A 19,381-nucleotide genomic window follows, 5' to 3' on the forward strand; every position below is an offset into this window, starting at 1 on the left:
GTGTCATCACAGGGAGTGTGGCATCCATCAACCCAGTTATGGTTTAAGAATGGCCTCAACAGAGTTCCCAAAACCTGTACTTCATGGTAATTTGTTTCGATTTCTTTAAAAAGAAGATTTAGCAAAAATAACTTTAATTAAATTAACTCTTTCACCCTGAGAATTGGTTGTAACTTTCTGTCTTCTAAATATTTTTTAAAGCTGCAAAAATGTAGTAGTGCCCTTATTTTCAGCTTCACGCTCTAGTATTTCTATTAGCTGCAACCCACCACAGTCTAAAAATAATGTCTATTGAAGTATATTGTTAATTGTTTAGCATTGTTATCTACCATTATCACCGCCATTATATTTCACTATGCCTAATGTACACAGTAAACATTGACAGAAGTCTGTTAGTAGGGAAAATATACTGCAGTTCCATATATCTGTGGTTTTAGGCAGCTACTGGAGGGTCTTGGAACATGTACTTATAGTACGTATAATTCAGTTTTTAATGCTAACAATCTCAACTTAGTATAGGATAATTAATAACCAGGCAATAAAAATGATATTGGTAAAATACCATTGCTAAAATAGCAATGTTTTGAGTTTTGACCAGTTTACCCCTTTCTTCCCGACACTCTCTCTGGAATTGCACACTGCACGTACTTGCCACTCTGTCTCACTCTGTAATAGATCCTGCCTTTCCCTGTCTTTCATAGACTTTTCATTTTGCAATTGCTCAGTTATTTTATATAATGCCTCTAATCTGACTTCAAAATATCCTTATAAATAGAAGGAGTAGGGGGAGGTTATTCATCTCTGAGAGACACACACAAAAGTGCAGGTTCCTCTTGCTCCACTATAGGTGATGATGTGTCACAAACGACACTGCTGACCTGGACCACTTGATTAAGGATGTTCCTAGCTGATCAATTTGCATGTCTCGTTCAATGCTTCCAAACCCTTTATAATAAGTAGCTTGGGATAATGCTGTCAAACCACCCACACACACACACACACACACACACACACACACACATTCTGTTCTTTCAGGCATCATTTCATGCCCAATTTTCTTCTTCTTCAGTGGATTTTATGAAATTTTTTAAAAAGATTTATTTATTTATTTATGTATTATGTATACAGTGTTCTGCCTGCATGTTCACCTGCAGGCCAGAAGAGGGCACCAGATCTCATTTTAGATGATTGTGAGCCACCACATGGTTGCTGGGAATTGAACTCAGGACCTTTAGAAGAGCAGACAGTGCTCTTAACCTCTGATTCATCTCTCCAGCCAGATTTTATGACTTCTTAAAACATTTTGAGGCCCTGTGACGTTTTCTAGCCTTCTGAAGTGGGAAAGGAAAGGAAGAAATAAATATTTTCCTAGTTTTCTTCTTTCTTTCTCTTTGATATCCACTCAAGGTATTATCTAGAAAACTAAGGACCTGACCTCAGAATGGATTATTTTTATTACAATTTCTGGTTCCCCCAAACCCTAATTTCATGACATAGAGCAATGTCCTTTCCTTGAGGCATCAGTAGAGGACAATTATGTGCGCATGCTCACCCTGGAACTCAGTTTTGAAAACACCTTCATTTTTACTACAGTTATATTTTCCAGAAAAACACAAACCAGTCAGTATATGTGGAAGCAAATTGCCTTTTGTTTTCCCCCAGTGTTTTCTGTGTTTCTCTGAAACAGAGTCTTGGATTATTGCTTTGAAAGCATTTGGTTATATTTTTTAAGTGGGTCAGGACAAGTTCAGCAGTGAATCCTATGCACCCATGAAGATGGTGGGAGGGTGAAGATGTCCGTGTTATTTATTTTTGTGTCACTGGACAAACTACCTGACATAAACATAGGAGGAAAGAGTATTTCTAGCTCCTGAATCCCGTCTGTCATGGTGGAGGAGGAAGGCAGAGCATGGGGTTATTCTCATCAGCAGAAGCATACTGGGTGGGGAGAGGTGTGAAGGACACCAGCAGCCATAACCATTACCCCTCCCTCGATGACCCGCTGCCTCCAGCAAGGCCCTCTCAGCCTCCCGAATAAAGCCACCTAGAAACAAGGGATTCAGATCTCAAGCCCCTAAAGACGCATCACACTCAAACCATAGGCGTGGCTTTTACAGACTTCTGACCACATCAGTAGTATTGTGTTTTTTTAAGTTATTTTCTCATTTTCAATGAAATTTTAAACTAAAAATGTTGAAAGGGATATATAGACCCTAATATTCTGTTTATAAGGGAAGTTTTGATGCACTTTCAGCTCTTTCCAAGAATAAACTTATTTTCATTTATATGTCACCTTCCAATAAATATTCTATGCTTTTTCTGGATTTGCTGTATTGAATTTTTCCTCTTTTTTATTTTTGAAAAATAATTTTTTGTTATTTTTTTGAAAATTTTGTACACATGTCCAATGAAATACAATAATATCTACCCTCTGACTTCTCCCTCTCAATCCCCCCACACCTCTCAACATATCTCCTTCCTAACTTCATGTTTTCTTTTTCATTTTTATTATGTGAACCACTAAGACCAATTAGTACTTGAAACACAAGACCTAAAAACTCACTGAAAGCTTCTCCACAGCCAGATGTTACCAGATGTTTTCATCTGCACAGCTGGCTCTGAGGAGGGCCTCCTCTTATTCTCTAGATTTTGCCAGTAACAAGGGAAGTTGGTTAGGTCTTTGGATGATCCCATGATTGGATCCATTTCTAGAACACATGCAGGTCCTCTTGGACTGAAGATGGCCTGGGTTAGGATGTTCCCACTTCGTGGCCATGCGGGAGTTACCCATATCCAGGAGAACCTGAGCTTGGAATTTTGAGATCTGGCTTTGCAGATTTCCAGTAGGTGCTGGGATAGCTTGTGATCCCTGTCAGCATGCCCCAGGCAGCCACATGAAAAGGGGGGATGGTTGGTCCTCTGCAGTAGGCTGGGTAGGTTGGCTGGATTAAATGCATCTTACATTCCTGGTATTTTCAACATCATGCGTTAATCAGACCTTATCCCCACAGTCAGTGAGGAGTTGCCTACAACAGGTTTCCCTACCCTCTATACCCAACCAAAGAGAATGACTGAAGTGAGAAAAGGTGCTTCACTGAAGTGTTCCTGCCTACCTTCAGGATGACTGTCGCTCATGACTTTTCTATTTAATGTGTTTGAGATGACAGGGAGAAGGTGAATGGGGAAGGCAGAGAAAGAAAAGCTAATGTCAGAGAAATGAAAATGAATGTTTCTGCAAGGGAAGAAAATAAATACAGCGATGTGCAAAGAGGAACAGTTATGCAGTCGTGACTTCTTAATGCCATAGGGATACTTAGCCTCATGCCAGCTGCTTAAAGATGCTGAATAAAACCTATCATTTCATTTGCCATGAGAGTTTGCATGGAGTGAAGCCAGGGGGAACATTCAGCTTCTTGAATAACAGACTGGAGAAGAAACACACCGAGGACCAGTCATTGAGAAGCAATGGGTGTGATGAGAGGCTATTTGCAGGGAGATTGTTCCTTTCAGAGGATGCTTAGTTAATAGAATGAAGCATTGGGAGCCAGGCTATCCTAAGCTAGAGCGTACGTGGTGAAGACAGATGCCCAAGTCCTGTTCTGGTGTCAGGCAATGATGTGGAAAAGAAAGCATCAGCACCAAAATAAGCAGTAATGGCTGCTGGGCAATTGCCTGGTGTATATTTCCTACTCCCAAGAGACTAAGAAGCCCCACCCCCGCCTCCCCAGCCATGTAGTGCTATTTTCTTTCTCATTGGCATGTTTAAAATACAAAAATTGGCTTTAGGACCAAAATGAAAGAATTAGAAATTCATTTCAAGGCTGTTTTCACCCCTAATAATATTCTATGAAATAAATTAAAAAAAAAAAAACAGCTTGAAGAAAAACAGAAACCAAAATGGAAACTCTGACAACAGGCCCTACAAGGAAATAATTGCTAGGTCTGAAGTATCTCTTTGTGTTGTGGTTGAATTGAATAATCATGGTACAGATAATATTTTCCAAGGTATAAATCTATTACTGGAAAAACGGATGCAGCCTGATGAGCCATGGCATCCCATATTGGATGAATATATTGTCTTCATCAGAAAGTGTTGTTACAGAGGCCCAAGAGAACTAAAAGATATCTAATTTCTGGCATGCATTTTCACTTCTCCATTTTCAGGGGAAGTAATTGCCTTGAAATAAAAAAAGAAACAGAAATTAAAATTCAGACCCTGACATCAGATCACAAATCAAAGGTAAGAAAAGAGCTCTTTTTACGCAGGAACAATTTGGGATTGGTCTGGTATCAGAAACAGTGAGGAGGAGGTGGACTGAGACAACGGGATCAGAGAGGTTTTGTTTGCCTCAGATTGACTGTCTCTGGGAAGAGCCACTTCATGGAGCATCTGTTCATCTTGCGTGTGGAAATAAACTAATGATATTTAGACTGCTTGATGCTCCTGATGTACCAAGGGGAACAGCGAACCCTCAAAGTACTGGATATACAGAGTGTATTTCCTGGAGGCGTGACATCACACATGATACAAGAGCAGCCAGACTGCAGGCTGAGTGCTTGCTTACATTTTACTGCATCTTTGGCTGCAACTTTTAGGGTAAAATAAATTAAGTTCATGTTCTAAGAGCTGAGCCCAATTTTCTGGCTGTTTCCCCAAGTCAAATGAAACTAGGATATTGAAAGACCTTAAGTAAGGTTGTGAGCCTTTTGAGACCTAAATGTTAAGACTCAGGAAGAACACAAACAGTATTTTAAAAATAATACATTTTAATTTTTAAAAAAATGTTAAATCTCTCAACTATAACATAAGCTCAAAAGAGCAGCTTCGGTGTGGCTATGTGTGTCTTTATCATCCAGACCCATGGCTCTAACCCATGCATGGTCCAGCCATATTGTTCTAAGTGGAGTTCTCCTTTGGGTTGTATATTTTGTATGGCAGGAACTGTGCAGCCAATCTCCATTCGCTCTGTCCCTTTATAGCTGGGATCCTTACTTGTATATCAGCAAGATGGTTGGGTTGTTTTTCATGACCTTCAGTCTCCAGTGGGGCAGTCCTGGCTCATTCACAGAGCACCAGCCATAGAAAAGGGAAAAGGTCTTGTAGCCCTCTACTTTAGACACGTTTGCTAGAGCCAATGAATCCTCCTAGAGTCTATGAATAAAGAGTCAGACAGTTTCAGGATCTGGAGAAACAGCCTCTAGATACAGACAAGGCAACTGCCAAACCATGCTGCACCAAGTGTTGCCATGAGAGGGGAGGCCTTTCTACTTCCATAATCTACTGCCATAATCAAGGAACAAGAGCACTCAGGTCCCTGTTCAGATCTCTGACTTAAGAGAAATGAAGCTTGAAAAGCACAAGACAATGAAGAGAAATGTGCTGAAACACATCAGAGTATGAGACAGGCAGAGGAACAGCAGGCCAATGGAAGAGACTTAACAGCCAGAGTGATGACTTATCTCAAGAAAACAGCGACTAGTGTGAATTCTTTTTGTGGGTTGTGAATGTCCATTGATTCACAAAATAAACTGTGATCTGGCCTGCATGACTAGTGTTGTGCTTCCCATGGTTACCGGACCCAGGGACTTCCAGATGACCCATCCCATTGTCCCCAAACAGGTCAAAGAGATTGTGGCACAGCACACGAAGGAGTGGTCAGAAATGATCAACACGCATAGTGCCGAGGAGCAAGAAATCCGAGATCTGCACCTGAACCAGCAATGCGAGCTGCTGAGAAAGCTGCTCATCAACGCTCACGAGCAGCAGACCCAGCAGCTGAAGCTCTCCCATGACAGGTGGGAGGGCCAGAGACCCTGCTGTGAACCTCTGTTTCTTCACGTGACTAATGTGTGCATGCTTGCATGTGTGCATGCTTACAAAACAAGCAAAAATCAACTTGATGTGTCACATAGAGTTAGTGTGAGGGAGCTGATTTGTAAGAAGCAACCTCTGCCCGCAGTGGCTTGTATGTGGTAGAACGGTGCTGCAGTTAAACAGTTAGCTCAGAGTGCACGTTGCATACAATACGCACTAAAGAAAGGTCTTCCTCCTGTAAGTGGTTTGGGTCTCAACAGTTGGTCGGGGCTGGAAGTGAAAAGCACCTGAACTCTCTTAGCAAAATAAGGCACAGGGAAGAAAGCCTGGCCAGCGGAGCTCCTAAGGGTGACTCTGATCACACAGTGGCAACATATTTGAGAGAGCTTTCTTCCTTTCTGTATGTTGTTAAGACTCTGCACTTTAGGAAGACAGACTTGATTAAAAGGTAACAAAGACCTGCCAGTTTCATTTGCCTGGCTCCACTTCATTAGAGTGCATATCACATTAGAAATACTGCCAACGCTGAGTTGGAGTTCTCCTTGGGCAGAGCAGATTTGCCGGCTGCATCTTTTCATGCCAGTTTGCTTGCAGCTTGCTTGCTCCCTATCAAGTGCTACAGTTGGGGTATGCTGATATACACGGAACACTACAAAACCAGAAGCTTCATCCCAATAGAGCAAGATGATCATCTTTAAAATGCAACCACACAAGTTATACGGTTGTATACGAAAATTCATATCCTTACTTTTGGTGAGACACCCTGCCATGAGAAAGTAACGTGGTTTCCCGGAGATTCCAGCTCTTGTGTGAGGCAACCGAGTGACATCTGACATGATCTGGTTCTGTCAAGAAGTGTCCCGCACATTGTGAAGTTCTAAGCCCTTGGTCTGCTTCTACAGGGTTAGAGGTCATCTGTCTGTTTCCCTCAGGAGTGCTTTTGATTGGATATGTGTTTTGCAGTAAGCTATGCGGCATCCCAGCCTGCCTTTGAGCGCTGCTACAATGAATGTCAGCTTGTAGGCACCTCCCCTTATTCCAAAACGCGTTAGCTTATGAGGCACGTTCTAGTCATAACTTTTGTAACCATGTAAAGAAAAATTATTAGCCTCAAAGTTATATTTTTTCTAAAAGAAATAGTGTAAATTTTTCATTGCTTAGAAAGTCATTTTTTTAAAAAGCACAAGTCCAGCTGCTAGTGTGTCTTTATAATTAAGGCTGTGCTAAGAGCACCTCTTGGAGTAACAGCAGTAGTTGGACATTTTCCACACCGCGTGTCAGATCGTTTCCTTTTTCCTTTGTAACTGTTCTTGCTTATCGAATGCTTGTTGCCATCATGTGGTCATTGGTCAGTGTCCTTGAGGGAAGGACAGGAAGGAGGAGTCGGTGGCAGAAAGGGTCACTTTCCTTGCAAGCTATGGAAAACTCTTCAGAGCAATTGCTTTGGGTCCAGGGTTTCTCTCACTGACCTGATGAGGAGGCAGTTGTAGGGTGGCTGACTAAAACTCCATTTTAATATTGCCTGCCTCTCTTGACATAGAGTAAACCAGTGGACTTAGGTAACCACCCTCCTTGTCTGCTCATTCAGGGCAAAGACCTAAGGGGATTACTATATTAAAACTGTTTGTAATTGATTCCATTTTAGTATTCCATACGTCTTTATTGTACACATGAGTGATCCAAAGATAGACATGCCCTTTATGCACTTACATTGTTAGTAATCATCTGTAAATACAGGTATGTTATTTCCTATACTTAAATGAAATATATATAGTCCCTTTCACTGCAATGGCCTATTGTTCAGTAGAAAGGTCACTTATGAAGGTTAGAGCATCCTGTCTCTTCCATGTCATTGGGTCCCAGGCAGTTCATGGTAAGGCTGGACATCTGTGTACTTTTTAAAAAAGCAACTGCAGCATCTGTTCACCAGCAATGGCACATCTTTCCACTAGGTGGCACTGCTTTCTTCAGCCATCTCCATTCACTCAAGCTGGGGTTCCTTCCCCCCTTTGCCAAAGTACAAAACAAGTCCATGAGCTCAGTCACAATGAGCCTAGTCCTGTTGTTACATAGTGTGTGTTTGCGCATCTTATTTTTCATGTTATATATCATAAAGGCACAGAAGAGTATGGCACAAAAAGCATTCATATGCTGTGCACTCACTAACTTCAAGTGTGGCCTCGCCATATGCCTCTCCATTAATTTTTATTTTTACTTCATAGAGAGAGCAAGGAGATGCGAGCCCATCAGGCTAAGATTTCTATGGAAAATAGCAAAGCCATCAGTCAAGACAAATCTATCAAGAACAAGGCTGAAAGGGAGAGGTAAGTGTGTGAGTGCTCACTAGTGAAAGGCATGTGTTAGAGAGAGTGTGCTCACTAGGGAGGGATAAGTGTGGAAGTGCTCACTAGGGAGAGACAAGTGTGTGAGTGCTCACTAAGGAGAGATAAGTGTGGGATTGCTCACTAGGGAGAGATAAGTGTGGGAGTGCTCACTAGGGGAGGGGTAAGTGTGGGAGTGCTCCCTAGGGAGAGGTAAGTGTGACTGCTCACTATGGAGAGGTAAGAATGGGACTGCTCACTAGGGAGAGGTATGAGTGACAATATTGTATTGTATTTATTTATTTACTTTATGTGAGTGTGTTGGGGGTAGGGAAGTTGCACGGGAGCACCCACAGTCATACTAGGTGCTCCTGTAGAGGTCAGATGACCACTTGCAGGAGTCAGTTCTCTCTCGTGGCCAATCGTTGTGGAGTTCCATCTGTGACTCCCAGTAAGAAGGCTCAGGAGAGGACACTAGCCATCCACACGTTTACTGGTAGCGTCTCTCAGACTCTTGTTCACTTTTAAAGGTACAAATTCAGGACATTTTCCAAGATAACTCCTATACAATTTCTTACTGTATTTTTGGAGCTAGCCTGAGCATTTTATGTATAGGGCTGTGGTTTCAGTTTGATCATACTGGTGAGGACTAAAATCAGTGATTTAGCATAGAATTTAGCAAGACCAATAGAAACTAAAGCACTGTTCTATTCTTGGTTCAGAGAAGAATTTTTGAACAGAAATTATACAATATTTATAACATAGATATAAACCACAGTAACATTCACATGAAAAGCATGTGTATTTCTTAAAAGATGTGGAGATTAATGATCTGAACAAAGAGCATATAAAGATAGAAATCAGTGTGAACCCTACCATCCCAGATCAAAATAAGTACCAAAATGCACAAAGTACTAAAGTAGGGGAAAAAAAGAAGCAAGAGAAAGCATCCAGAAAATAATAGCTTATCTTTAAAATGGAATGAAAACAAACAACAAATGAACCACTCAGTAGACTGTCCGTGAAGAATAATCAAGAGGAGAAAAGAAACACAAACTAGCAATATTTGTAATGAAAACTGAAAAGAGAGGCAAATAATTTTTAAAGGCCACTACAGTGCTAATGGTAACTTTGAAAGTAGGCATGGAATAGAGAATTACTTAGGAAGACACACATGTCCCCATGGACAGCCCCACATCCAAGTGAACACAATCAGCACTAATTGGATCAGGGGATTATTTTTTTTTTTAACTTTTTAAAATTTCAATGTATTCACTTTACATCCCAATTGTAGCTCCCTCCCTCATCTCCTCTCAGTCCCACCCTCCCTCATTCCTACCCTGTCCTCCGCCCCTAGTCCTCAGAAAGAGGAGTCCTGCTCCCCTAACATCTAACCCAGCCTATCAAGTCTCATCTGGACTGCCTGCATCCCCCTCCTATGTGGCCTGGCAAGGCTGCCCACCATGGATGGACTGATCAACAAGAGGGCACCAGAGACTATGTCAGAGGCAGCCCCTACTCCCCATATTATGAGACCCACAGGGAGACTGTAATGCCTACTGATTACATCTGAGCAGTGGGTCTAGGTCCTCACCATGCATGGTCCTTGGTTGATGCATCAGTCTTTGCAGCCCCTACTCCCACCCCTCACCCTGGCCTGACTTTATTAACTCCATTGGTCTCCTTGTGGAGCTCCTGTCCCCTCCAGGTCCTTCTATTACCCAAACTTCCAACTCTTCCATAAGACTCGCTGAGCTCCACCCAAAAGTTTGGCCGTGAGTCTCAGCATCTGCTTGTGGTGTCTATGCTAATTGCCCTTCTAAATGAGAATTAAGCATCTTCCCTAAGGTCTTCCTGGTTATTGTTAGCTTCTTTAGGTCTGTGTATTGTAGTGTGGTTATTCTGTATTAAGTGGCTAATATCCGCTTATAAGTGAGTATATACCATGTGTCTTTTTCTGGGTCTGGGTTACCTCACTGAGGATGATCATTTCTAGTTCCATCCATTTGCCTGCAAATTTCAAGATTTCCTTGGTTTTTTGTTGTTGTTGTTGTTGTTGTTGTTGTTGTTGTTGTTGTTGTTTTATTAACTTATTCATATTACATCTCAATTGTTACCCCATCCCTTGTATCCTCCCATTCCTCCCTCCCTCCCGCTTCCCCCTTACTCCCCTCCCCTATGTCTGTGACTGAGGGAGAACTCCTCCCCCTGTATATGCTCATAGGGTATCAAGCCTCTTCTTGGTGACCTGTTATCCTTCCTCTGAGTGCCACCAGGCCTCCCCATCCAGGGGATGTGGTCAAAAATGGGGCACCAGAGCTTATTCAGCCATTAAAAACAAGGAATTCCCGAAATCTGTGGACAAATGGATTGAACTAGAAATTATCATAATGAGTGAGTTCACCCAGAAGCAAAAAGAGACAAATGGTATATACTCACTTATATCGAGACACTAGCCCAAGAGGCATGTCCCATGAAAGCTTTCCTTGTTTTTTAATACCTGAGTAGTATTCTATTGTATAAATTACCAGATTCTTTATCCATTCTGGGGGTTATTAACAATGATAATAATAACAAAAGAAGACAAGAAGCTGGAAGAAGACTGACTGGTTCTGGGCCCTGGGACAAGCTAGAGGAAGGGGAAGGTAGCAGGAACTTTACAGTGTATACCTATGTAAAATATAAAAGAAGAAATAAATACTATTTTAAAAGAGAGAAGGAAAATTACATGAAGTGAGCACAAGTGGAAAAGCCCAAGAAGCCATCATTATTACAGGAGCTCGCCCATTTGTATGATGTGTGGTCACGAAGAGCACCCCCGACACCCTCGCTCCCTGTAATCAGGGACACAGTTAAAACAACATGAGGCACCAACCATTGTGTGGAATTCTCGGTACCAGGCTGGTCAAACTTGGGCAGCTGAATGGGGAAAACAGAGTCCTACACTCTGAAATACAAAAATGAAAATTAGGGTTAAAGATGAACCCGTGGGCTAATGAAGACGAAGTTGTCCATATCCTACCAGCAAGCAAGTCTAGGAGCTTGGGTTTCTGAAGGAAATATACCCAAAATAGCCAAAGTCCTGAAAACACATAAATGATGCTTACATCCCAGCAATATCAGTGCTACGTGGGATCTCATTAGAAATGTGCCAGGCTCACTTATCCCCTCCGAATCAGACTCTGGGTAGGGGAGCACAGCAATCAATCTTTGATAGACTTTATGCAGTTTTAAAACACTTAGATGTATTTCACATGGACACGTTCATTGGTAGTTTAAAAAGAAAAATTAAGGTATGGCTAAGTAAGCCTTTGCCACCCCCAGGACTTCCTCCCAGGAAAGGAAGAGGGGAAAATAGAATCTGAAGGAGTGCAGAAGCAGCTTAAATTGTATACGTAACATTCTCTTTTCTTTAAAAATAGGAGAGCAGGGACTGAACAGATGGCTCTGTAGTTAAGGGCACTGACTGTTCTTGCGGGGACCTCAGTTCACTTCGCAGCACCCACTGGACAGTTCGCAACTGCCCATATCTCCAGTACCAGAGGGTCCATCACCTTCCGCCCTCAGAGTGTTCCTGCACGTTCATGGTGCAAAGAAACTCACACTGCCAGACACACAATCTCATGACCAAAACAAATAAACATTAAAAGTAGGAAAGCATAAAGAAACATTAGTATTGGTTAGTCTGAGTGCTGTGCCTACAGTTGCCTATGTTGTGTTTTTGGGAAATGCTACAATAAAAATTAAGGGGAAAGGAAGGAATTATCCAGAAAATGGAGCGAGGGGAGACTGGTTCTTACGGATACAAGTGAATCACACGTGGCGTTATACTGTTATCTGTCTCCCTTGCTTTTAGGCGAGTCAGGGAGCTGAACAGCAGCAACACTAAAAAGTTTCTAGAAGAGAGAAAGAGAGTAAGTATTCCACGCTTTTCTTGGCACACCTCTTTGGGAAAATAAAATTTCTGTGACCAAGAACTTGGGTTTGCATCCCAGTCTTTCAACCCACTTTGCTTAATTTCATTTTTTTTCTGTACATTAAATATTCCAACTTTCCTCTTCCCCGAAAGCCAAAGCAATATCTTACTAAAATCATTATGGAAATTATCTGGCAGCATTTTACCTAGGTGACAAAGCCACCTTCCTGTCATGCTTAACCATTTTCTAAGATTTGGGAAGGACAGATCTACCCAATACATACTATGAATTTAATCTTTTTACCAGTTTCCAGGGTCTTTTTCATTCCTTTTTGAAAAGTAGGATCACCCTCAGTTAAATTATAAACGTAAGAAACCATCATTTATAATTTTGATACGACATGAAATTGATCATATTTTTTTCCTCAGCTGGCGATGAAGCAGTCGAAAGAAATGGATCAATTGAAAAAGGTCCAACTGGAGCACCTGGAATTCCTAGAGAAACAGAATGAGCAGGTATTTCACCTGGGATACATAAAAGACGTGGGCAGCCGGCAGCTCAGGGATACGGTGCTGTGGACCACAGGAACCCTCTGGGAAGGCCTGGGGCCAGTGCGCACAGTGAAAGGGAGAGACTTGCCAAGTGCATTCCGTACTTCCCGCTTTTCATCCAAAGAGAACAGAAGTGCCGCTTGTGAAGTGTGAGAGGACAGATGCCATGGCGGGTTAAGAGTGAATAATTGTCCTTGGGATCTATTAAAGTGATGGGTTCTAGGGGTGACGGTGCTAAGAGGGAGGGTATAAGCAAACAGGCTACAAATTACTTCCTCATTTGTGTTTAGAGCTCAGCAGCTTGCAGCCTGTAGGTGTTAGTGTATTAAAAGCAGAAGAGAAGAACCATCTATTTTGGTGTCAATCTATAAAGAGTGAACTTGTAAATTCTTCCCAGGGCCTCACAGTGGAATCTAAATCCTTGGCTTCACAACTCAACAAGCAGCCCGACAAAGAGAGCTCAGCGTCTTTTCACTGGTGTTTGCTTGTTTGTTGTTTCCTCAAAAAAGGAAACCACTAAATACAGAGGCGCCAGTGCACACGTGATAGTTATCTGAATTCCACCTAGTCAGCTACCAGCACCAAGACAAGTCTGTCTCCATGAAGGATGTGTAATGTAGCAGCATATGAGCCTCAGCCCAGCCGCCTCCCTTTCACCCTATAGCTCACAGGGCTGTAGGTCCCAGCAAAGTGTTCATTTCCGTCTCACTTGGTTCCGTTTCACTCTTGCTTTGGACATCATTCTTTGTCGATAATTTACACTGTGTAGAAGCTGTAAAGAGCTTTTGGTGAAATAATCATCCTGCATTTTTCCTTTTCCATTTCTTCCCCTCTAGAAAGTAATCCTATGTAAGATTTCTCTATTTCAGAGTAAATAGCTCACCCTGAAGAATGCCTCAAGAGGAGTAACATTAAAAGGCCCTTTAGAAAGAAACACGGAACCAGAGAATCATTTTTGTGCTGTAGCTTAGGTAGCAAGCCTAGCTTTTTGTTTCAAGTCTGACTCTCTGTTGGACAGAATTAAGTTCTTCACTTCCTTTCGGCTAATCAATTCTAGCCACAAATCTCGCCCTGATCCCCTAAGCGAGACAGTGCACATGTTTGGTCCCAGCACTCCAGTTCATTCGACCAACTCATAAATACATCCTATTCTGGTGCGCATTATGCAATTTACATTTTCTGTCCTGAAAGATTGTGTCCCCAAGGAGACTGTGAGAAAGGGTAAAGCCACCACGAACTCCAAAGCTTCAGGACTCACTTTGGTGGTTCAAGGGAAGCAGAGAATGAGAGCGCGCGAGAGGCCTTGGGGGTCTCTTAAGAGAAGGGCCTGATGAAAGGCAAGGCGCACTTAGGTTTAACCTACCTAAATTAAGAAACTATTTAGAAATTATTGTGTTGCTTAGCAACACGTTTGACTAAAGAATGTAAATGTGCTAAAAATTGCTCATTGCTACATAGTGGTGTAGATCAGGGCCAGAGCAGATGGTTTTCAGGTGTTGCTACTTTGAAAGCACAATAAAGATCTCACTCTGAGTACTATACTAGTCCATGGCAAATGCAAACCACATCAGAGGAGCTGGGTTAAAATACTGGGTGGCTGGTAGTTGTATTGATTGGATCATGTGAAAAGATGCTGGCTTTCTCTTCTTAAAATTTATATAATTCCCATTAATATGTCATAAGTAGCATCTACCACCCACAACTGAGGTTTTTGAGTCACAGAAACTTCAGAAAGCACTGAACATGAAAAACTATTCAGATGTAAAAACATAATGATATTCAAGGAAAAGACGTTCACCAATAAATAGAAACTTCTAGCAAATGGGGAATTGAATTTCTACATTAAGCTTCAATTTGCAATTGTCATTTGCTCCCTAACAAATTCCACACTAGGTTTTTGTAGTGTATCTTTCAACGTGGAAGTCAAGAAGCGTTGGACTCCCCGTCCCTCTGCTACAGCACCCTCCTGGAAAGGTGCACGGGGGTACAGGGACCCCCCCTTGTGTAAGTGCAGAGGCTGGTGACTTGTAGCAGCGCTCCATTCATAGCCCAGTACTTATTGCTCCTTCTTCACACAGTCCCAAACTTTTGAAGCAGTTGTTAAGCCTCGGATTTCTTCCTTGTGTGTAGACCAAAGATGACTTAATTTAAACACCCATATAATACTGCTTTTTGTGGTTTCTCACTTTTTCCTCTTGTAGTTTCCCTAGCCATGCCCCTATCAACATCAAAAACAAAGCCTGGTGGAACTATGTAACTAACTAGGTCACTGTCAAACGCATTGGGAGAAACAGCTAAAGGGGTCACACACAATTTGGTCTTGATTCTGGATCCTGTGTCCTTTGTAAAACACCTTCTAGCTTGCTTCCTTTCTCAGCCAGTTGTTCACTTAGACCATAGGGCCAGGACATATATTTATACTTTATATTTATATTAATCTTGTGAGTTACTTTTTTTCCATAGTCCTCCAACCACACAGTGTTTCATCTGTCTTGACATGTACCATTTCAGACATTTAACAATTCCATTACTGTCACATTCAAGTTTTAAAAATCTGTCATCAATCCTACCATTCAATAAAGTGAAAGAAAGGGCTAAGTTAAAAGTTCAGATCCCCTACCCCCTCACTGGAAAGGGGCGCACATCAGGCTAGGAGGCATTGGTTGTTGTTTGTTTTGTTATTTTTATTCCTTTGTTGAGTTCAGCTTGGGGAAAGTTGTTGCTGATAGGAGTATACATGTTTTACTCTTAGCGTTTTTGCTTTTCTGTATATGGTTTTGCATTCATTTCTCAAAATCACTTCAGTATTCATTTATTTTCTTTGTTTTCTATGTATGACTCAATTTTGACATTACTATTTTTGTACAAACAGCTTTTGAAATCCTGTCACGCAGTATCCCAAACGCAAGGTAGGACTGAAATTTTGATGATAAGCAAGACCTTGCTTTCCTTCTGGCTATTCTTGGTTTGATCTCCATTTGTGGCTCCCATCTGGTCATAACTAACCTTAAGGGTTTAGAATGATAACCCTGGCTATTTCATGCTTGAAACCCTCTCATACTACTTAATCTGAAATGCTGTCACATTTGTTTGTTGTAGTGTTTTAGCCAGCATTTCCAGTTCTAAATCTGGGAATCGGGTTGTGATTATGAAGACAACCCAGACATAAGAACATTAATTTTATATCATGTCTGTAGGTGCTTTTCAATAATGTAATATTGTGGTCTATGTGCAGAAATGTTATAATACAATGGTTTTTATTTTATTTTTGACATGTTCACTGGTTAAGTCTTGTCTGCCTATTACTAGTTACCACTTATAAGGTGACCATATAATTTACTATTTGAAGTGGAAACAAAATAAAATAGCCAGACATTTGCTAAGTTGTGCCAGGCAATAGAAATGGATGGTCATCCCTCTCATGCAAGGATTTAGTGTTCAAGATGATCTTCTAATGGCATATAATTATGCGTTTTATACTATGCTCAGTAGAATCCTTAGATGCAAAGGGGCCAAAATATAGGGAATCTTTTATTACTGTTTACTGAACATCAAGTCATTTAACTTTCAGTGCTGATGATGTCTCACTGCCATCTCTTATGAATACTGTTTGTGTCATTATTTCATGTGTGTATATTTTCTCCATTTCTTCATTTTCCTGTGAATAATACTATATGTCAGGCATTGAAAATCATATGGGTAAAGGGAGTCATTAGCCCCAAATTTATACAGACCTAAAATTCTTCAGCAGTGTTTTATCTGCCCTCACTAAAGTGAAAGTGAAAGCCGTATGTTAACATAATAAGAAAAGCACTGCATTGTCTGTGAGCTAAATTGATTTTTGTTATGGGACTTCATTTGGGAGACGTAGATACTTCTAGCATGATCTAGAATTGGCCCGCCCCTCCTTCTGACCCTCCGTTTAGCTGGACTATCTAAGCAGACAAGAACTGTAACATAGGGCAGTTTAGTATCTTCCTTTCAAAATACATCTCCATAATTTTTTTATGTTTCCCTTCTTCCCTATCCTTTGATTTAGTGGTATATCTCTGAAAAAGGCGGAGGGGGCGGTCATTTCTTACACATCCAAAAAGTGCAAACATGTGGGTTGGGCATCTAGGCTTTTGGTTAGAAAGTCAAAGTTGAAATGAACCACATGACCGTGCTCCCCGTGTTCTCAAGTAATCACCTGTCAGCGGAACCTGCTCCCATAGCCCCTTTTGAATATGCTGGTTGCTTTAGAGACTGTCATGATTTCATGATATTAAATTCATCCTAGCTTATATCCTGCCAGTCAATAAAAAGTACATTACTTCAGAGATGTAAGAGCCCAGAGTTTGCATGGAAAGACTTCTGGAATCCTAAATGTTCTTGTAATGTTCTACTTATAGGACTCTTTTTTTTTTTTTTTTTTTTTTTGAGCTGTATGACATATATGCACATACCTTGCCTAACCCCACAGCAGACTCTTAAGTAATTAATTTCAATTAAACTTCAGGCTGTTTGAGAAATTAGTTGTGCAGAAGCAATGCCGTCCTGAAAATGATAAGAGTTATCCAAACAATGTCACAGCAGTGCACGACGCTATGTCCAGCAGTTTGATTTGGCATCATCTAAGTGTCTGGCTCAACTTCTTCTCATGTGATTTCCCCAGAAATCTGTAGGCCAGATTTGCTCAGACTTCTCATGCACATTAAAGTTTCCTGGAAGATCTTGTTGAAATACAGATTCAGAGTCTGTGGACCTTAAGCAAACTCCAAGATTCTGCATTTCTGAGAATAACCCCCCAAGAAGTTCCGTAGCTGTCAGTCTGCTTGGCACGTTACATAACAAGGACAGGGTTAGAGGGAAGAGAGACTAGAGCCAGTGGGTAGCTGCAGAAGGGAACTTCCACCTGTAAGGCCATATTTCTGGTGTTGTAGGCGAAGGAGATGCAGCAGATGGTGAAATTGGAAGCCGAGATGGACCGCAGACCAGCAACAGTGGTATGAGGCTGCAGAGCGCAAACTGAAGCTGGCAAACCATGGACCATCGGGAGATCATGCGCAGCTTCGGAACACAGACTCTATGGACAAAAGGCTGTTTTCTTTTGTGTTTCTTTTACGTATAGACACGGTGTTACCTGAGACCACACAGGCTGGGAATGACCAAAAGTTCTTCTACTTAACAATTTGAGTATTGAGTTTCTTTGGCCAACCCAAAGTAGCTATGTATCCACCCACACAAAAGATATCCCCCTGTTCCTGCCAGGCAGAGTTGACCCATGCCTCACAGCTTAAACATGTTTGCTATGAGACAGACTCTCAAGTCAGTGGGCTTGGTGATAACAACTCTGCTCTGTGGTGCATTAGGACATGTTTGAGCTGCTGCTGTTGCTGCAAAAAAAAAAAAAAAAATAGTGCATTAGTAATTTACTAGTCAGCGCATGCACTAGAAGAAGCAGCTCTGTCTACAGTTCCTTAGCGGAAGTGGTGATCTGCTCTACAAATCACTTCGCAGAATTTTCTACACCTAAGTTACCTCATCAGTAAGTGCCATGTCTTTATCATGCCATAAGATGCTAATTTCCTGTAAGTGTTGCAGAAATTGTTAGAACAATAGAGACACGAAAGAGTGTACCTGTGCCAAGCTCACCAGTGCTCCAGGGGGACTCCGCAGGCTCGTCTCAGAAAGTTTACAGCTGACTCCGCTTTGTAGGAATTGCTTCTGCAGATTCCACATATTACAATTCACTACACACTATAAGTATAATGAAGTTGTTATTAGCAACTGTTTGTAAATGTGACCATGTACAAAATATTTATACTCCTTATTAATTCTCATGGTTATAGCGCAAAGTCATCTGAACATTACCACACGACAAGACTAGTAAACAGGAATCATAGACCTAATGTCCTGCATGATGCACAAGCACCACTTATGACTAATCTATTCAGACACAGTTAACCTAACACCAAATAAATACTGGTTAAGTAAATGTATGGCACAGAATATTATTTGACTATCAAGACTTTTGGCATAATGAAAAAAAAGTCTATATATATGTGTATATGAATTATGTGGGCATTCTTGATACTTCAAGTTCTAGTTTGGAAAAATACATAACTAATTTAATTTTACACAAAAATATTTATGCAGATTTTCAGACTTTCATATCAGGAGATAATCTTTTTATGTCTGTTAAATATCCAAACGATTTGCTACCGTGTTAATCTGCATGGTCTTTTCGCCTGCCGTAGTTGCGTTTGCAGGTGGCACAAAGAGTGGAACACTGGGATCAAGTCATCTGCCCAAGCCCAGGGGAGGGCACCAAGACCGGGTAGCTAGAATAAGTCAGATTCCTGATTTTAGGATTCAAAATGCCAACTTAATTGTTGTATATGGCTGTAAAATTTGATTCTGTGTGTTCTTCTGAGGAAGACAGAGAAAATCATGATACCACGAAGGCTGAAATTCAACGTACAACTTCTCTAATAAAAAAAAAAAAAACACAACGAACATCTCTCAGAGTATTTTGCTTTCACACCACTTTCTAGGAAACCTTTGCCTTTTCATACATGATCTCTTCATTATGTCCCAAGAGGGCTTTATTTCAGAGCCCCATTATGTTTCCCCCCAACGGGCACAGAACACACAGATTCTCCATACAGAAGTCATAGGCTCTCTTCTTTTCATAGTTACAATTTGGGGAGCTCTGTACGCTGCCAATTTCCTGGGTTTCTTATTTGTAAATCAGAAGAAACTGACTACGTCCTTTCAGCACCAGCATCCCACATA

The 19,381-nt window shown here is 41.3% G+C and overlaps 1 protein-coding gene across 10 annotated transcripts in view; it reads left to right on the forward strand.

Annotated features, from left to right (window-relative positions):
- The window catches only part of Plcb4 (phospholipase C beta 4), a 376,936-nt gene extending 357,813 nt beyond the window's left edge, over window positions 1-19,123 (forward strand). For 5 of the 10 annotated variants that reach the window (XM_051144704.1, XM_051144703.1, XM_051144707.1 and 2 more), the window contains 7 exons: window positions 4,165-4,240; window positions 5,621-5,796; window positions 8,038-8,139; window positions 11,993-12,050; window positions 12,482-12,568; window positions 15,477-15,513; window positions 17,527-19,122. In XM_051144704.1, the coding sequence (XP_051000661.1) occupies window positions 4,165-4,240; window positions 5,621-5,796; window positions 8,038-8,139; window positions 11,993-12,050; window positions 12,482-12,568; window positions 15,477-15,513; window positions 17,527-17,615 (625 nt within the window). In that variant the 3' untranslated portion in view covers window positions 17,616-19,122. Of the gene's footprint in view, window positions 1-4,164; window positions 4,241-5,620; window positions 5,797-8,037; window positions 8,140-11,992; window positions 12,051-12,481; window positions 12,569-15,476; window positions 15,514-17,526 lie in introns of all 10 variants that reach the window. The other 5 variants (XM_051144711.1, XM_051144710.1, XM_051144713.1 and 2 more) reach the window with 3 other exon arrangements.
- The last annotated feature ends 258 nt before the right edge of the window (window positions 19,124-19,381 follow it).

Source organism: Acomys russatus, chromosome 4 (assembly GCF_903995435.1).
Source record: "Acomys russatus chromosome 4, mAcoRus1.1, whole genome shotgun sequence".
NCBI classification, from domain to species: Eukaryota; Metazoa; Chordata; class Mammalia; order Rodentia; family Muridae; genus Acomys; species Acomys russatus.